This window comes from Myxocyprinus asiaticus, chromosome 9 (genome assembly GCF_019703515.2).
Source record: "Myxocyprinus asiaticus isolate MX2 ecotype Aquarium Trade chromosome 9, UBuf_Myxa_2, whole genome shotgun sequence".
Classification (NCBI taxonomy): Eukaryota; Metazoa; Chordata; class Actinopteri; order Cypriniformes; family Catostomidae; genus Myxocyprinus; species Myxocyprinus asiaticus.
This window is the reverse complement of record NC_059352.1, coordinates 14,819,343-14,840,032: the sequence shown is the minus strand read 5'-3', so window position 1 is coordinate 14,840,032 and position 20,690 is coordinate 14,819,343. Positions and strand designations below refer to the sequence as shown.

The window sequence follows — 20,690 nt, the reverse complement described above, 5'->3', positions numbered from 1 at the left end:
GTACACTTGTTTGGTTAGAAAGGAAACAAAGATAGAAGAATAGTCCACAGGTCTTTGTCCAGTAAAATGCTTAGTAATCCGAGAGCTTTATATTCTTTATGCTTTTTCTCAGTTGTATTATCTGTAACAGTGAGTGTGCTGCATTTTAAACCACTGGTTGCTCTTGAGTTTTTGCTAGTGCCTGTATTTGGGTGAGACTAGTATGATGTCTATGTGCAATTAATGTAATATAGGAGAAAGTGAAATTCATCTAGTCACATAAAAATGTCCATTCAAACTATTAAGTCTTTTCAGCCCTGCATTTATATGGGACGGTCTGTATAGAGAATGCTCAGTCTCACTAGAGCTGTAGATTTAAAAAATAAACACCAACAAAGAGACAAAACCATGTCATATTGATTATAAAAGGGAGACTTGATTATGGAAAGAATTAAACTACCTAACATCTTCGGACACAAATACAAATACACAACGGCTAGAGAGCTGTTGTTACATTAAGATCAATTATCACAGCTGTCGCATCAACACTAAATAACCAACAGTATCCTTGTTGTTATCTTCCCGTGTACCTACTGGAATGTTAAAATAAACAGAGGTCATATTGGGAACATTTTTAGACGCCTCACTCCACACGGACAATAATATCTTAAAACAATTTTAAATGACGGACAGCTCAACACAGCCCTCGACAGGCGACTCTTATTCTAAAACTTTCGTATGTGTGGTGGCCATTTTGTAAACCGTTTCACTTCCTCTTCCTTCACTTAGTCTTCCGTAACCCAGTCCATTGACGAATTTTGTCGGCGGGATTTTTTAATGTGACAGAAATGCACGTCTGAGAATTATTTTCATTCAAAAACCAGGCATACAGATTTACAACCCATATCACTGATTAACTGGACGCCAATCTACTAAGTGTTTTTAAGTAGACGGTCCCCAGCGCCTGGCCAGGCAGAAAGGCCACAATGAAACTCACAGACAATGTGCTACGGAGTTTTAGGGTTGCGAAGGTTTTCCGAGAGAATTCGGACAAAATCAACTGCTTTGACTTCAGTTCAAATGGCGAAACGGTGATATCGAGTAGCGACGACGACTCGATTGTTTTATACGACTGCCAGGAGGGAAAGTAAGCCACAACTTGATGTGAAATTCCTATAACTAGCTGTCTTGTTCTGAGATAGTTTGGCCTTAATGTGGGCGTAAAGCCTTGAGTTCGGTTACGAGAACGTTACTGTGGTAGATCTGGATCGACTAGTTCAATAATAAGATTGAAGATTTGTCAGTAATACTATTTAAATAGAGATCCGTGGTTGTATTGTGTTTTGGATGCGTTTTTACAGTCTGCATGATAAGAAACGTGATGGAACCGTTAGCATCCACGCCTATGGGATCAAAATCCCGTCAAAAGTATTACGTCATGGATCCAAAAAAAATAAGCGCAAATATAAAGGCGCAGATCAAAATAATTAGCGCAGATAAAAAAATAACAAACATGAATCAAAAATATATAAGCACATTTAAAATATGCTATAGTTCAAATAGAAAAGTTTAAGCAAAGTCATAAGAATTGCAAACAAAATCATGTTTTCTTTGGTTATAGTACCTTTTTTTTTTTTTTTTTTTATTTATTATTTTTTTTTTGTACACTTGTGCTGTATTTTGCTTTTGTTTCCAAGTTCTGCGCTTGGTTTTTCAAAATTTGTGAGTAGAGTTTCATGTAAATCAGGGGCCGTTTTGCGTCCCCATTGGTCCACTAGTTCTTGATCGACAGCTCCTCTAGCCAGTCATTTGAAGAGGGGAGGTGATGTCACTCCAATGCAACGCCGACGCAGTGTTGCCAACTTAGCAACTTTTCAGACCTCTTTAGCGACTTTTATTCAAAAAAGCGGCTAGCGACTTTTTGGACAAACCTTAGCTACCTTCCGTAGAATAAAGTCGCCAGTACTGCCCCACGAGCACGTGGTCTTGCTTTCCTGCCCGGACTTGGAGGCACACCTCTCTCTGCGTCTACTCTGTTCAGTGAGACTAACAGAAAGAGAGGTGAGCAGGCGAGAAGACGGAGCAGCACAATCAGTTGACCGCACAGCAGCTGACATAGGTGTGAATGAGCTGCGCATGTGCAAACAGCGTTGTCAAGGACCAATCACAAATCTGTATTGTTTTTTGTAAACATGCACATAGTTTTTTTTTTTTTTTTGTAAATATGCACATAGTGGTTTGTTATGGCTGAGCGCTGTGTGAGAGAAAAGATAAGTTTCTGTCGCTTCTAACTTTCTCTCTGAGTGATTGATATATGGAATTAATAGGGTATTACAGTATGTACGGTAAGCACAGAGAAGCAAGCAAATGTAAAGGGTGGACACTATGCAAAATTCAAATGAGATGCGATGACATCATGAATATGCTAATTAGCGTATGCCGTCATCTAGCGACATTTAGCGACTTTTCGAGCAGGCTTTAGCTACTTTCCATTGAAACTAGTTGGCAACACTGCTCCGACGGCTGCTGCTCAATCGCGCGATGGTAGATGAAGATGGATAACCGTTGGACAATCCAATAATTCTGGACAATCATTTGTAACTGAATATAACTATATTATTTGTGGTTGATAGATACGCTGCTTGTGTCTGTTTTGAGTATTTTCTGCCAGCTCTAGGAATCAATGTGTTGTCCGAGCACGCCATTATCATAGTCTGTTAACACATGTATCGAGTCAGCTGAATTTAGTTATTATTTAAGACTTCCTTGTTTGTAGGTTATTGGCTGCATGTCTAAAAAAACAAGGCTGGGTTTGTGTGGTGTGGATGTTTGATGAATGTTTTTACTAGCTGTACCAATGTAGTCACGAGTTCAGAACCCAACTTGATCCCCTTTTCCATGTTGCTGAATGTGCCGTTATGTACTGATCCTACGTTGGCACAGCTACATGTAGTTTCCTTTTCCACGATACTGCAGCAAAATCAGAAACAAGCGACCAAGCGTCCCCACATCAATAAATAATGCAATAAAGTTGGCTTTACGTTGGACGTTCTTTAATCACAAATAGTCGCAAATTTAGGGACCGTCTCTAAAGATACTGGCAACATTGGAGCATATATAACAAAGACATTTACAAATATTTCCATTACATAGAATATATAACTTCATTAGCATTTTAAGTAAATGACTTAGTCATACAACCAACTCCAAAGTGTGCATGTAGGTGTCAGCAATAATGAAAAAAAAGTCAAATTATATGCAAGCATTTCTATATTCATCAGTATTGTAATAGGCCTTGGTGTCGGGATCTGGATTTTATTTCTGTCAGCTGGCCACCAGATAAGACCCTTTTGGATATAACACATTTTTGTAATTGACTTTCCCCAACCTTCAGTACTTCAGTATCTGTGTTTACAGTATATAAAGTTGATGTATCTTTGTGTAAATTTAATAGGCTACTGTTTAATAGGCCTGCAAAGCAACATCCAAACAAGTATTTCCTGAATTAAGGTAATAATTATGACACCAAGGCCTATTACAATACTGATGAATATAGAAATGCTTACATATAATTGGAATCTTTTTTTTTATTTTTTTTTATTATATCATAAATCTAAAAGGTGTGCATTATTGCTGACACTTACATGCATACTTTGGAGTTGGTTGTATGACTAAGTCATTTGCTTCAAATGTTATTGAAGTCGTATACTCTGTTATGGAAATGTTTGTAAATGTTTTGGATATGTATGCTCCAATGTTGCCTGTATCTTTAGAGATGGTCCCTAAATTTGCACATCCAACATCAAGCCAACTTTATTGAATTATTTAGTGACACTTGGTCACTTGTTTCTGATTTCGCTGCAGTATCGTGGAAAAAGAAACTACATGTAGCCGTGCCAATGATGCCAACGTAGGATCAGTACATAACGGCACATTCAGCAACATGGAAAAGTGGATCAAGTTGGGTTCTGAACTCGTGACTACATTGGTACAGCTAGTAAAAACATGCATCAAACATCCACACCAACACAGCCTTGTTTTTTTTTTTTTTTGTTTTTTAGATAAATACGAACCAGCCAATAACCAACAAACAAGGAAGTCTTAAATAATAACTAAAGACTCTGCTAACTAAATTCAGCTGACTCGATACATATGTTAACAGACTATGATAATGGCCTACTCGGACAACACATTGATTCCTAGAGCTGGCAGAAAATACTCAAAACAGACACAAGCAGCGTATCTATCAACCACAAATAATATAGTTATATTCAGTTACATATGATTGTCCAGGATTTGCCAACTGACGGTCATCCATCTTCATCTACCATCGTGCGATTGAGCAGCAGCCGTCGGAGTCACATTGGAGTGACGTCACCTCCCCTCTTCGAATGATTGGCTAGAGGAGCTGTCGATCAAGAACTAGTGGACCAATGGGGACGCAAAATGCCCCCTGATTTACATGAAACTCTACTCACAGGTTTTGGAAAACCAAGCGCAGAACTTGGAAATAAAAGCAAAAAAAAAAATAAAAAATACAGCGCAAGCGTAAAAAACAAAACAAAACATGAAAATATGAGCAAAATTGTCAGAGCACAAAAAAACAGTAATATAACCAAGGAAAACATGATTTTGTTTGCAATTCTGATGACTTAAACTTTTCTGTTGTTTTTTTTTTTTTTTTTTTGGTTTTGCAGCATATTTTAAATGTTTATATATTTTTGATTCATGCTTGTTATATTTTGATCTGCACTAATTATTTTGATTCATGCTTATTATTTTTGGATCCATGACTGCAATACTTTTGACGGGATTTTGATCCCATACACGCCTCTGTCTGACTGCTATGCCTGCCTTGTTATTGTAGAAGGGTCAGATATGTTGCATTAGTGACTTCAGTTTGTTTGTTACTATATTGTTGTATATTCATCTTATAGAGGAGTGTCTATAAGACTCTAGTTATTTGGGCACAACCTACATAACATGTACAACTGTCATCAAGGTCCACATGATGCTAGGTTGCTTAAGTATGAATTATTGTGCTGGATAAATGCAAACTAGCAGATACAATACCTAATGTCAAAAACCCTTGCGGGAGTATTCCGGGTTCAATTCAAGTTAGCTCAATCGACAGCATTTGTGGCATAATGTTGAGTATCAAAAAACAAATTCCACTTGTCCCTCTTTTTCAAAAAGCAAAAATTTTGTTTACAGGGAGGCACTTACAATGAAAGTGAATGGGCCAATTTTTGGATGGTTTAAAGGCAGAAATGTGAAGCTTTTATTTGTATTAAAGCACTTACATTAATTCTTCTGTTCAAACTTGTTTATTATTTGAGCTGTAAAGTTGTTTAAATCATCCTTTTCACAGTCATTTTAGGGGTTTACCCGTTACATCATCATGGCAACAAAGTTGTAAAATTGGATATAACTTAGTAAGCAATTTTATCACACTTAAATCATGTTGAGATGCCTATTGTTTACAGCTTGTGACTATACATTTGAAACCATGAGTATTTTACTATTTACAGATTGGCCCCATTCACTTACATTGTTAGTGCCTCACTGTAACTCTGAGTTTTGCTTATTTAAAGTAAAGGAGGGACGAGTCAAAATTTATTTTTTGTGGTAATCAACATTATGCCACAAATGCTGTCCATTGAGCTTAACTTGTATTGAACCTGGAATTTGTATGGTGCTACCTCGAATAAGGTCCTTATGTTATACCTTAACCATGTTATACTTTTATCCATGTACCCCCTTACAAAAAATTACTGTGGTGGTACCAGATGAAATTGTACTTTGAAACCATGGTGCTGAATAACTTGCTATTTACATGATACTTCAAAGGGTACCATGCAAGCAAATGGGACCATGGTACCTTTTCTTTACTGTCTGAATTGACCTCATTTTTATGTGTTCTTTTTTCTACGACAGACCCAAACGGACCCTCTACAGTAAGAAGTATGGCGTGGACCTCATCAGATACACACATGCTGCAAACACTGTCGTCTACAGCTCAAACAAAATTGACGGTAGGACTCCTAATGAGTAGTCATAGTATTACATTGAGTGTGATTTATCAGTACACATGCACAGTCCACATAATTACTTCAACACCATTATATTTCTATCTGCAGTTATGTAAACATACAGTTTATTAGTGATAAATATTGTTCTGTGATTAGGAGATTGGAAGTTCCACTGATTTATTATTATTATTATTATTATTATTATTATTGAGAATTTAAGTTTGTTTTCAATGACCTCTGCTCCTGCTCTCTTTTCTGTGCCTGCTCTGGCTTGAGGTAGTTGTTTGTACAGTTTTGAGGGGTTGTGATTCTGCCCTGTTATGGAGCTAACTGTACAGACTTCTGCCTTGCCCAGGGTTGAGCCTGTTCATCTGTTCAACTCCAGGATTCCAGCATTAGTCCTAATTCACTGGCAAAATCTTGTCGTCTTGTTTTAATATCTTTACTTTGACATTTTACTAAGGTTGTTTTGATTATATTGAAATATTTCTGGCTTCTCACTACCAATGTGTTACTTCAGATACTATACGATACCTGTCTCTACATGACAATAAATACATTCGCTACTTTCCTGGGCACAATAAGAGGTGAGGATCTGCAACATAATTGATCTACTACATTGACATGTAATAATCTAATTGGTTTAAATTTGGTTTCGGAGCTTGGAAGGATATTTGTTTTTTGGATTTTGAGTTATGGTGTTTGTTTTGTGTGTATTTTACACTATTACAGGGTGGTTGCTCTGTCTATGTCTCCTGTTGATGATACATTCATATCTGGCTCTCTGGATAAAACAATTCGTCTATGGGACCTGCGCTCGCCTAACTGTCAGGTAAACCGCATGGTAATCTGGTTTTGTAACTTGAGTTTTTGAGCTGATAGAATTGTCACCAGCGTTGGGTGTAATCTAATTACTAATTATGTTATTAATTACTGTAATCTAATTACTTTAGTGTAACATTACATTTTAATTATTGTAATCAGATTACAGGTACTGGCTTTCAGTTAAATTACTTGGCTTACACACATTTCTAAAAATAATATTCTTTATGTAGAAAACATGTAAAACATGAATTATGTTCATATGAACGTCTGTTTGTGTTTCTGTGACAGCTAAAGGACATTATTTTGAATTAATTGAATGGCAAAACAAACCTCTGTGAAAAGAGTTTAAGATTTAAAACTTGAAGTAATTAGTATTGTGGTTACTTTTTCAAAGTAATCCTTAAATTCGGTAATCTGATTACAGTCTTAGAGAATTTGTAGTGGATATTTTTTGTTTAGTAATTTACAATTTAGCAGTTGATAACCAATAAATCCACAACCTTTAATTCAAATTTCAGTAATTTAATAATAGGCTTGGGATCTATGCCATTTTCACATATCGATAATCTGATTTTCCAGATGATTATTGATATGTCAGGCTGCTCATTGCACAGTAGTCATTGTCTGTCAGACATATATTTCTCAACATAACTTTGGTAAAGTGTGAGCGGCAGGGTAAATTATAGGGGGTAGCACACCGGATGCATCTGGCATAGGACATGACGCGTTCTAAAATAAAAATGTAAAAAAAGTCTATTATGGTACGCACTACGAACACACTGTGGGCCTGCCGTCTCTGGAGCCTGTTAAAAATTCTGCAGCGACACGGAGCTCTATTCGTGTAGTTTTCCATTAAATTCGACCCAAATTATTATCAAAGGACAAAGATTATTTACTCTAGCCATCGCTGGATGATATATTGTGTATATGTATCTTTCATATAGCCTACACAATGTATTTTCAGTCACAATTATGTCTTTTTGTGGTTTGACAGCTTAAATGAAAGACCTATTCAGTGCTACGTACAGGGAAATTGCATAATCATTTCTAATCGTTCAGTTTGCGCAGTTACACCAGTTTCATACACTAACCTGCAAACTCATCAAAGGTATTTTGTTAATTCTTGAAGTTCAAAAAGATTCATAACTTTGGACTGCTATCAGCTCGTAATGAATGTTAGATATCTGTGTCTTGTCCATGCCGCGACCTGCTTCAGTAAATGTTTTGTCGCCCCCTTGTGGTCTCCCAAAGCTATTAGGTCAGACTACACTGAAGGGAATTCAACTGGCAGTGAATTGAAAGCACACAAATTAGGCTTCTAATTTAAATGTTGGCTGATGTTAGTATATCAATGCCTCAATTTTATAAATTAAATAGCGTGCTGATCAATAATCAGTATATTGATATTTTATGACATCCCTACTTAATAAACTTGACTTAAATCTTATCTGTGTTTACAGGGACTGATGCACCTGCAGGGAAAGCCAGTGTGCTCATTTGATCCTGAGGGGCTGATTTTTGCAGCAGGGGTAAACTCTGAGATGGTCAAACTTTATGATCTACGCTCTTTTGATAAGGTAACACTGGACAATTAAATGTAGCCAATGAGTATTCAGTCTCTAAAATGGTGCTTCTTTAATTATAAAGAGTAACAAAGTTGATCTCTTGCACCAGGGTCCATTTGCCACTTTTAAACTGCAGTATGAACGGACATGTGAGTGGACAGGTCTCAAGTTTAGCAATGATGGAAAGCTCATTCTGGTCTCCACTAATGGAGGAACACTAAGGGTGCTGGATGCTTTCAAAGGAGCTGTGCTTCACTCATTTGGGGTGAGAACCTTTTTTTTTTTTTTTTTTGTTTTGGTGTGTTTTAGATTAAGTGTCTCATGGAGTGTCCCTCTCCATCACTACAGGGTTATAACAACAGTAAAGGTGTGATTTTGGAGGCCTCTTTCACACCAGACTCTCAGTTCGTTATGATCGGTAAGTCTTCATCAAAACGTCAGAACTAATTGAAAGGGTTCTAATTCCGAATCAGAAAGGATTGAAACTGCTCACAGGGAGTGATGCATGTCTCCTCACATTTTGAATTTCCAGGATCAGAGGATGGGAAGATCCATGTGTGGAATGCTGAGAGTGGGATGAAAGTAGCACTTCTTGATGGGAAGCACACTGGTCCTGTCACCTGTCTGCAGTTTAACCCTAAATTTATGACCTTTGCCAGTGCTTGTTCTAACATGGTAAGACTTCAAAACGTAACATTAACATTGAACTTAGACAGCTGGTTTATTTTTTGTAGCTAGGCCCACACACACAGAATCTGTGCACCTTTTTCAAATTAGTCAAAATAAACTCAGCAAAAAAGAAACGAAAGTGAACTCAATTTCAACTGCTTTTATTTTCAGCAAACTTAACATGTGTAAATATTTGTATGAACATAACAAGATTCAACAACTAAGACATAGACTGAACAAGTTTCACAGACATGTGACTAACAGAAATGGAATAATGTGTCCCTGAACAAGGGGGGAGGTCAAAATCAAAAGTAACAGTCAGTATCTGGTGTGGCCACCAGCTGCATTAAATACTGCAGTGCATCTCCTCCTCATGGACTGCATCAGATTTGCTAGTTCTTGTTGTGAGATGTTATCCCACTCTTCCAAAAAGGCACTTGCAAGTTCCCAGACATTTCTGGGGGGAATTGCCCTAGCCCTCACCCTCCGATCCAACAGATCCCAGATGTGCTCAATGGGATTGAGATCCGGGCTCTTTGCTGGCCATGGAAGAACACTGACATTCCTGTCTTGCAGGAAATCACGCACAGAACAAGCAGTATGGCTGGTGGCATTGTCATGCTGGATGGTCATGTCAGGATGAGCCTGCAGGAATGGTACCACATGAGGGAGGAGGATGTCTTCCCTGTAACGCACAGTGTTGAGAATGCCTGCAATGACAAGCTCAGTCCGATGATGCTGGGACACACCGCTCCAGATCATGACGGACCCTCCACCTCAATCCCGCTCCAGAGTACAGGCCTCGGTGTAACGCCCATTCCTTCGATGATAAACACAAGTCCGACCATCACCCCTGGTGAGACAAAACCATGACTCGTCAGTGAAGAGCACTTTTTGCCAATCCTGTCTGGTCCAGCAAAGGTGGGTTTGTGCCCATAGGCAATGTTGTTGCCGGTGATTTCTGGTAAAGACCTGCCTTACAACAGGCCTACAAGCCCTCAGTCCAGCCTCTCTCAGCCTATTGCGGACAGTCTGAGCACTGATGGAGGGATTGTGCATTCCTGGTGTAACTCGGGCAGTTATTGTTGCCATCCTGTACCTGTCCCGCAGGTGTGATATTCGGATGTACCGATCCTGTGCAGGTGTTGTTACACATGATCTTCCACTGCAAGGATGATCAGCTGTCTCCCTGTAGCGCTGTCTTAGGCGTCTCACAGTACGGACATTGCAATTTATTGCCCTTGCCACATCTGCAGTCCTCATGCCTCCATGCAGCATGCCTAAGGCACGTTCACGCAGATGAGCAGGGACCCTGGGGATCTTTCTTTTGGTGTTTTTCAGAGTCAGTAGAAAGGTCTCTTTAGTGTCCAAAGTTTTTATAACTATGACCTTAATTGCCTACCGTCTGTAAGCTGTTAGTGTCTTAACGACCGTTCCACAGGTGCATGTTCATTGAACCATAGCATGGGAAACATTGTTTAAACCCTTTACAATAAAGATCTGTAAAGTTATTTGGATTTTTACAAAATTATCTTTAAAATACAGTGTCCTGAAAAAGGGACGTTTCTTTTTATGCTGAGTTTACTTCATAAATTAGCATTCAATTAATTGATTGGGGAATATGTAGAGCTTTATGAATGACAGTCAAATTCTGCAGCATGTTGTGTGCGTATATTCCCTGCAGTCCTGGTTTCAGCTCCTTGTATCAGTCAAATTGACATTTAAACACTCACCAAAATCTGTCCTTCTCAGGCCTTCTGGTTACCCACCATTGATGACTGATGAGCAGTTTTCGGGAGTTCATAAACATTTGTCTGCCGCTGTGATGTCATTTTCCAGCAGGTGGCATCACACCCTTGTCATGACACACAGGGGCTGCTCACTGTAAAACTTTTTGGATTGTAAATAGGTTGGCCTGGATGCCAAATTGTAATTCTTTGTTCATTTTATATCTGTATCATTAAAACTTGTTCTTTTGTAAAACAATGTAAAGTAATCTTTGTGCATTTTCTGTATTTTTTTTCATGTTGTAGTTACAAAGTCCTCTATAAAACAGGTGTGTGCAAGAGGAATGATGTTAAACTTGTCTGCAGAACTGATCTTATCTAATCAAATTAGTCCAGAATTCAGCACCTGTAGATTTATTACCTTGTGTAGCCTGAGGAAATGTCAGTGGAACCTTTAAAAAAAAAAAAAAAATGTTTATACAACTTGTTAAAGCTGTTCAGACATAGTATTTTAAAGCTTTTAAGGCCGTTAACATTGATCATGGCTGACATGTACCCTAATATACATGAGTGATGATTGCTTTTATGCCATTCTTTTACCCAGTTTTCTGGTTTTCTGTTATATATTATTATTATTTTGTAATACCAGCATTCTATACCAAAACACTTATAAAACAGAAATCCACACAGTTCTGAACTGGTTTAATCTGACAAAGTTGTGACTCAACACATGCAGCTCAATCAACCAATCAGCTCTAGAGGGTGAATCATAACATTAAAAACCTTTATTTGAAGCAATAAATTATTTGAAAATTGGACAAAACGACAAAGGTACAAGACTGTGTGCTTAAAATCTTTTTATAAGGAAATGAACTACAATCCCATGAAGCAATGTGAATTATGTTGTTAGCTATTCTTTAACCTCATTCACACTGGGCTCTGAGCCCGGGATATTGACAGGATCAATGCCGGGGTGCCTTCTGTGAACGCAAGCCAGTGTCGGTATTGTGCCTAATTCCAACAGCCTGGCTGGAGATACCCCACCTGCCTTAACCCTGTTCAGTTGAATGGACAAATCATGTTGTTTAACCTGTAGATGGCAGCATAGACTTGGAAAATTAAATTCAGTAGCTTTTAAACTCTTATTTCAGACGTCTTTGCCAAACCTGCATATGGCAATAGTTATATTGGTGTTTCTACACAGCTCATGTCATTTAACACGTTGATGGGAAATTTGTGGTCCTTATTTTGGCCTGCTTGAAAGAAAATCCGTAGGCTATACACTACCTATATACTAAGTTTTGAAACATTCTTTTTTATAATTTTTTTTTTTTTCACGTTTTAGAATAATAGTGAAGTCATCAAAACTATGGAATAACAAATGGAAATATGGGAATTATGTTGTGACTAAACAAAATCCAAAATAAATCAAAACTGTGTTATATTTTAGCATCTTCAAAGTAGTCACCCTTTGCCTAGAATTTTCAGACATGTACTCTTGACATTTTCTCAACCAACTTCTTGAGTTATCACCCTGGGATGCTTTTTAAACAGTATTGAAGGAGTTCTCATCTATGTTGGGCACTTATTGGCTGCTTTTCTTTATTATTTGGTCCAAGTCATCAATTTCATTAAAGTTTTGATGTTATTCACAATTATATTTTTGTCTACAAAACTAATTTCAAACATTTAAGCATACACCTTCAGATCAAAAGATTTTTAAGATCATGAGAAACATTTCAGTCAATTGTTTCAAAACTTTTGACCGGTAGTGCGTTTATACAGTGCATCCGGAAAGTATTCACAGCGCTTCACTTTTTCCACATTTTGTTACGTTACAGCCTTATTCCAAAATGGATTAAATTCATTATTTTCCTCAAGTCTACAAACAATACTCCATAATGACAACGTGAAAGAAGTCTGTTCGAAATATTTGCAAATTTATTAAAAAAAAAAAAAAAACAAACAAACAAAAAAAACACCACACATGTACATAAGTATTCACAGCCTTTGCCCAATACTTTGTTGAAGAACCTTTGGCACCAATTACAGCCTCAAGTCTTTTTGAGTATGATGCTACAAGCTTGGCACACCTATTTTTGGGCAGTTTCTCCCATTCTTCTTTGCAGGACCTCTCAAGCTCCATCAGGTTGGATGGGGAGCGTCGGTGCACAGCCATTTTCAGATCTCTCCAGAGATGTTCATTCGGGTTAAAGTCTGGGCTCTGGCTGGGCCACTCAAGGACATTCACGGAGTTGTTCTGTAGCCACTCCTTTGTTATCTTGGCTGTGTGCTTAGGGTCATTGTCCTGTTGGAAATGAACCTGAGGTCCAGAGCGCTCTGGAGCAGGTTTTCATCAAGGATGTCTCTGTACATTGCTGCATTCATCTTTCCCTCGATCCTGACTAGTCTCCCAGTTCCTGCCGCTGAAAAACATCCCCACAGCATGATGCTGCCACCACCATGCTTCACTGTAGGGGTGGTATTGGCCAGGTGATGAGCGGTTCCTGGTTTCCTCCAGGCATGACGCTTGACATTCAGGTCAAAGAGTTCAATCTTTGTTTCATCAGACCAGAGAATTTTGTTTCTCATGGTCTGAGAGTCCTTCAGGTGCCTTTTTGGCAAACTCCAGGTGGGCTGTCATGTGCCTTTTACTGAGGAGTGGCAAACGTCTGGCCACTCTTCCATACTGGCCTGATTGGTGGAGTGCTGCAGAGATGGTTGTTCTTCTGGAAGGTTCTCTCTCCACAGAGAAACGCTGGAGCTCTGTCAGAGTGACCATCGGGTTCTTGGTCACCTCCCTGACTAAGGCCCTTCTCCCCCGATCGCTCGGTTTGGCCGGGTGGCCAGCTCTAGGAAGAGTCCTGGTGGTTCCAAACTTCTTCCATTTATGGATGATGGAGGCCACTGTGCTCATTGGGACCTTCAGTGCTGCAGAAATTTTTCTGTACCCTTCCCCAGATCTGTGCCTCGATACAATCCTGTCTCGGAGGTCTACAGACAATTCCTTGGACTTCATGGCTTGGTTTGTGCTCTGACATGCACTGTTAACTGTGGGACCTTATATAGACAGGTGTGTGCCTTTCCAAATCATGTCCAATCAACTGAATTTACCACAGGTGGACTCCAATCAAGTTGTAGAAACATCTCAAGGATGATCAGTGGAAACAGGATGCACCTGAGCTCAATTTTGAGTGTCATGGCAAAGGCTGTGAATACTTATGTAAAAAAAAAAATGTTTTTTTTTTCCATTTTTTATTTTTAATAAATTTGCAAAGATTTCAAACAAACTTCTTTCACATTGTCATTATGGGGTATTGTTTGTAGAATTTTGAGGAAAATAATTAATGTAATCCATTTTGGAATAAAGCTGTAACATAAAATGTGGAAAAAGTGAAGTGCTGTGAATACTTTCCGGATGCACTGTATATGTGTGTGTGTGTGTATATATATATATATATATATATATATATATATATATATATATATATATATATATTAATAGTAAATCCAGAGAAACTGATAATTTTGCAGTGGTCTCTTAATTTTTTACAGAGCTGAATATACTGTATACAGTATATGAGTAGGATTTTAAACTATAGTGCCAACTGCTCAGGAAATAATTATATATTAATTGGTTTCTCATTTAAAGACACATTTTTGTACAAATTCACAAATTTGTGTGTTAAACATGCATGATTATTTTTTTATTATTATTATTATTTAGCATTTTATTTGATAAACCAGTTAGTTCTAAATGATCGATTATGTAGTCACAGGAAATGTGCTGTAATTTCCTATCTTGCAACGTTGATGGAAATAAACATTGTCATGTATTGGAATAAAAACTGTTTATTATGGGTGATTGATTTTACCTTTGTCATTCTTCTGTCTGGATGCTCTGATAGTCATAAAAATAGGATTGGTCAAATAAAACAAAAAACACTGGATGTCCCATACCACATTTGATTTGGATAACCTTATTATTCAGTGGGTAATAATGAGGGGTCATTATAACTCACCTGCCTGGATTCTACCTTTTTCATTCTTCTGTCTAGATGCTCAGAAAGTTATAAGATAGGTCTGGTGGATTGACACAAGCAGCACTGTATGTTCCATAACACATTTGGTTCTTTTGACATACACTGTCTTATTATTCAGGGGGTATTAACTGAGCAGAGTCATTTTTACCCACCTCGTTGATTCTAACTCTCATTCTTCTGTCTACTGTAGGTGCTCAGATAGTCATAAAAATAGGTTTGGTTGAATAATAAATGCTACGCTGTATGTTCCGTAGCACATTTGACTCTTTTGACATAGACACTCTTATTATTCAGGGGGGTAATAACTGGGGAAGTCATTTTTACCCACCTGCCTAGATTCTACCTCCCTCATTCTTCTGTCTAGATGCTCAGATAGTCATAAAATAGGTTTGGTGGATTGACACAAGCAACACTGTATGTTCCATAACACATCTGACTCTTTTGAAACAGTCTTATTTTTCAAGGGGGTAATAACTGGGCATAGTCATTTTTACCTAACTTCCTAGATTCTACCTCCCTCATTCTTCTGTCTAGGTGCTCAGATAGTCATAAAATAGGTTTGGTGGATTGACAAGCAATACTGTATGTCCATAACACATTTGACTCTTTTGATTTACACCGCCTTAATATTCAGGGGGGTAATAACTGGGGGAGTAATTTTTACCCACCTGCCTAGATTCTGCCTCCCTCATTCTTCTGTCTAGATGCTCAGATAGTCATAAAATAGGTTTGGTGGATTGACACAAGCAACACTGTATGTTCCATAACACATTTGATTCTTTTGGCATAGAGTCTTATTATTCAAGGGGGTAATAACTGGGGGGAGTCATTTTTACCCACCGGCATAGATTCTTCCTCCCTCATTTTTCGGTCTAGGTGCTCAGATAGTCATAAAATAGGTTTGGTGGATTGACACAAGTAACACTGTATGGTCCATAACACATCTGACTCTTTTGAAACAGTCTTATTTTTCAAGGGGGTAATAACTGGGCATAGTCATTTTTACCTAACTTCCTAGATTCTACCTCCCTCATTCTTCTGTCTAGGTGCTCAGATAGTCATAAAATAGGTTTGGTGGATTGACAAGCAATACTGTATGTCCATAACACATTTGACTCTTTTGATTTACACCGCCTTAATATTCAGGGGGGTAATAACTGGGGGAGTAATTTTTACCCACCTGCCTAGATTCTGCCTCCCTCATTCTTCTGTCGAGATGCTCAGATAGTCATAAAATAGGTTTGGTGGATTGACACAAGCAACACTGTATGTTCCATAACACATTTGATTCTTTTGCCATAGAGTCTTATTATTCAAGGGGTAATAACTGGGCGGAGTCATTTTTACCCACCGGCATAGATTCTTCCTCCCTCATTTTTCTGTCTAGGTGAACAGATTGATTGATATGTTTTGTCCACAAAACATACATGTTTTGTGGACACAGGAATGTATTTTTTTTTTTTAAGTTAAAATTTAAAGTTAAACTCATGTGGTAATATGCCCCTCAGAACTGGGGCTGAAGACCCCAGTGTCAGGGTGTTATGGTGGCCAGTTACTGGTGTTATTATTATTTAATTTAGTAATTATTATAATTCATGGTGTTATTATTTATTAATTCTGTGTGTTACATGTACATTTCAAACATTTCATTCAAACAACATATCTAAATACAGCATGTTACAATTAAAAAAGTAAATGCACATTGTTAGAAGGGGGGGCATATTTATCAACAGCAGCAGCAACAACAATAGCAATTATTATTATTGTTGTTGTTGTTATTGTTGTTACTGTAGAACAGGAAAGCCCCATGTTTTGTCCATGCGCCGATCATCACGTTTAGGTTCGGACAATCAGGACTCTGCCTCAGGTGCAAGGATGCTGTTTGCAAAAGAGGAAGTGCTAAGCGGTACCCCCGGAGAACCCCACAAAGGTGATCATGCACTTACCTTATAATTAGGCTAGTGTCTTTAAGAATAACACAATTTAAACGACATTGCAGAAATATATTGAAGATTTAGTTTCAGGACTGTGTTTTCTTTAAATCGCACAAAGTATTATGGGAAACGTCAGGTTTCTACTCAGGTGTGGAGAAAACGAAAACGTTTTTTGTTTGTTTGTTTTGTTATTTTGAAAGGTAAATATGTTTCCATTGTTACGCATTTACATGGTGCTAAAATTATAGCCCGATTTACATTAGTGGAGACCGGGGTTGCTTGGCACTCTTTTTTTTTTTCTTGAATATCTTTGGTAGAACAAACATTAACATATCCCAACTAGATGCAAATGAAAGCTTAAGTTCTTTGGTAAAAAACAAACGCACAGAATTATTATTATAATGCATTATTTTTTTGTTATAGGCTATATGTGTGATTATGTAGAGTTATAAAGTTGATAAAAAGTGTGTATGAATGTTATAAATTGTTAACTATTTTTAAATACCCAATGTGCTTTTGACATAGAAAACTTTACAGATTTTAGCATTTAAATGCCCTGACAGAATCAATCAGGGTAGGTCAAAAAGTTGAAAAGTTAGATGTTACACTTTTGTGAAAGTTATTATAAAATCATCAGAAATTAACTAGGTGCCAACCAACTCCTTTAGCCAAACAACCCCTTTCCTCTTTACTTTTTTTTTTTTTTTTGGTCTGTATAATATGGATCCCACAATGTACCGTCGTATTGTGACCTACAAAACAGGTGGTGGTATCCTCGAGGATTATCCATTTAATCAAAACTGTGATAAGACATTATTATTTTTAAACCTCTTCTAATATAATATAGCAACATATTAGGATAACATTTCGATTAGGCTTTCTTTTTATTAATAAGTATTATGTTATACTTGATTATTTACAAGGTTCATTCTAAATTTTATGACACAAAAGGACCTGATGGAGGTGTCTTGTTCACCATCCCCCAGTGTTACATTCTAAAATGTAATGTGGTACTGATTAATCCAACATATGAAACATTTTAGGCAATCTGCAAGGTGCCCCCCCTACCCCCCCACTATGTTCGATCGCTCATATCTTAAACCCTGTAGTTTGATGACTTTTTTGAGAAAAATACAGAGCACAGAACATATCAACACAGAAAGCCTTACATAAAGTTCTTTATTTGTAGTGGTTATAAGATTATTTTATATTCATTCACAAAATATATTTTAAAAGGCAAAGATCGCATTGCACAGTGATATAATCCCCTGTGTCTCATTGAAAGTAAAGTTATAATTGGATGTGGTAAAAAACAATTAACCGCTTGGTAGTTAAGTATCCTACATGTTCATGGCTGGAATCAGCACTGTCCCTCCCCCTCCCACCTTTCTTCAGAAATAAGACTGGCTGAACATAGGATAGACTGCAGCCGCAATGGAGTACAGTTGTAACACTGTGAATATTTCCCTTCTATGTGCAATTTTGAACTGTCATTTTCAGTGTAAGCACAAGAAACATGGTAGCAAATACTCCTTCTACCATTTTGTTAGCTTTAACCTCTTAACGACGGGTGGGTCAAAACTGACCCACTTGCGGATTTATTTACATTTAAATTATGTTTAATGCATGTTTAATTGTGAAATTGTAAACTAATATTGACATCCAATATATCATTTGAAAGATCTGGGTCTCAAGATTTGATATTATAAAGAGATTTTGACGATCACAAAGTTACAACAAAAAGATTTTATTAAACGTGTCAAGAGTGAAAATCAAAACACAGAAAATGAAACCAGAAGTTCTGACCTTTATTGTCTTCCAGCCAAACACAGATGAGCACAATCCTCCAAACCTCAGTATGCTTTCATTGCAATAGTCCAATAAATAAAATCCATTAGAGATTTTATTCCAAAAATGTACAAATATGAAGAAATATTGATCAATCTGTCTTTGTTTAGGTTTTACATATTCAACACGTTATCATTCATGTCCATTCTCTGTAAAATCCTGCACTCTGTGTAGTGTTTCAGTAGCAAAACACCCAAACATGATATTTAGGATGGTTTTACGAACAAAATGAGCCCTCCCTCAAAATTTTCTGTGCAGTTGTGGTTGGGTAGTCATTCATGTTTGTCTCTGGATAAAGCCGGCCAATGAAAAGCTAGATTATTTTTACTGATGGGTCGTGTAGCTAATGAAAAGATAATAACAACAATATGAGGGTTGTATATATCCCTGATGCCGATTCGCGAAGGTGCGGAGTGGAAAACCGTGGACTGTGTTTGTTTGTGTTTGCGCTTTTACGCACGGTGTGCAGTTATAGCATGTTACTGCCTTACTGTCGACAAAGAACTCGGCTTTTGGACCCGCGATCAGATCCACCCTCCTCGGCTTCAGTCACCATCACTGAAGGTTTGGAGAACACATGCTCCCGACTGCATTTTCACTCAAATTCCCTGCTCAACTGCACATCCAGGGAACTCAGGCATGCCATTCAACAAGAGGGGTGCCACCCTCCCTGGCTTCGCTCACCATGAGTTAGACCCTGGAGCACATGCGCTCCCAATGCACTGACTTACTCATTTTTTTCCACTGCTTTTCATTCAATATGCATTGGGAGCTGGTGTGCTCCAGGCTTCACTGAAGGTGATCGAAACCGGGGAGAGCGAGGCTCTGAAAAATGACTAAGTCAATTTGCATCTGTATGGGGAAAAACGAACAGCATCTTTGTTTATAAAATGCATAAATATATGGAATGCATTATAATATAATCCCAAATAATAATAAAAATTATATCTTCATGTATATTTTGGTTTGTATTTTTTACATTAAAATATAAAAAAATTGTGTGTTTTGAACCATTCTGATAATTGGTTTACAGAATTACTACAAGTGGTCTATTGCCGCCTCCAAGTGTCCTTTTTTTTGGAAGTACACTTACATAAATCATTATGGAACAAAGAGTTTTGGTCATATCGACTTCAAAATTGTGTCAGACCTTCATCAGACATGTGGCTTTGTATCAGATGTGTTTTTGGGGCACTGCGCATAGTCTTGCATATTAATAATAATAATAATAATATTTTACAAATAATATTTGTGGTCACTATTCAAAATATTTGAAAAGTTCTAACAATTCTTTTTATACTACAATGATACATTTTTACTCTTGAATAACAAATGTCTAAGTGTCTACTTTCAAACAAGCCCAAGTTTGTGCAGCAACCCCACCCACCACCTCTGCAGCATCTCTGCCATCATCCACCACCTCTAAAGCTGCTACATCACCTGTCACCACAGCTGCATCTGTGCCATCACCCACCACCTCAGCAACAGCGGTACAGCACCACACCAACAGCAGTAAGTCAGCAACAGGAGTAACTACAGTTATAAACCAATGTGAGTTGCGGAGAGTGTTTTGAAAAGTTTTGTTATAACATCTATCAGTACAGGTATTCAAGAGGCTTGGGCAGGAAAAAATGGACAGTGGACAGTGTTGGTAACAAATATAACATAATTTAACTGCTTATCACTTAACAATCCCTCATTGTCTTGCTTCCTTGCTTAAGGTCATTCATGCGTACATGTCTTTTCTTGTGAAGAGTTTCAATGCACTATCAAAATAACAAGCATTCCAAATTGACCTACGAAATGACCAACCTTTGGAATGGAAAAAGATACAAACTAAAGGTTGGTTCTTCTAGGTTTATTTACGTAACAATTCTGGTACATGTATGATAATATGTTAAGGACTTTTTTGTGACACAAGGGATGTAATGTGTCAAGGTGGTCAAGCAATACACTGCCTCACCCAAAACAATAAGATGGCACATCCTGTGGTGTCTTTGCTTTGAAAGTAAGTGATGCAAAATAGCTCATGTATGTTATCTTGCTGAACTGTCAATGCCCTAAAGCA

The 20,690-nt window shown here is 37.7% G+C and overlaps 1 protein-coding gene across 2 annotated transcripts in view; it reads left to right on the top strand.

Moving 5' to 3' along the window:
* The first annotated feature begins 754 nt into the window (after positions 1-754).
* The window catches only part of LOC127446562 (WD repeat-containing protein 82), a 56,218-nt gene continuing 36,282 nt past the window's right edge, over positions 755-20,690 (top strand). Inside the window, exons 1-9 of one of the 2 annotated variants that reach the window (XM_051707577.1) lie at positions 755-1,126; positions 5,917-6,014; positions 6,532-6,598; positions 6,744-6,843; positions 8,297-8,413; positions 8,511-8,666; positions 8,750-8,819; positions 8,934-9,076; positions 10,823-12,417. In XM_051707577.1, coding sequence (XP_051563537.1) covers positions 966-1,126; positions 5,917-6,014; positions 6,532-6,598; positions 6,744-6,843; positions 8,297-8,413; positions 8,511-8,666; positions 8,750-8,819; positions 8,934-9,076; positions 10,823-10,852 — 942 coding nt within the window. In that variant the 5' untranslated portion in view covers positions 755-965 and the 3' untranslated portion in view covers positions 10,853-12,417. Of the gene's footprint in view, positions 1,127-5,916; positions 6,015-6,531; positions 6,599-6,743; positions 6,844-8,296; positions 8,414-8,510; positions 8,667-8,749; positions 8,820-8,933; positions 9,077-10,822; positions 12,418-20,690 lie in introns of those variants that run through there. The other variant, XM_051707578.1, reaches the window with a different exon arrangement.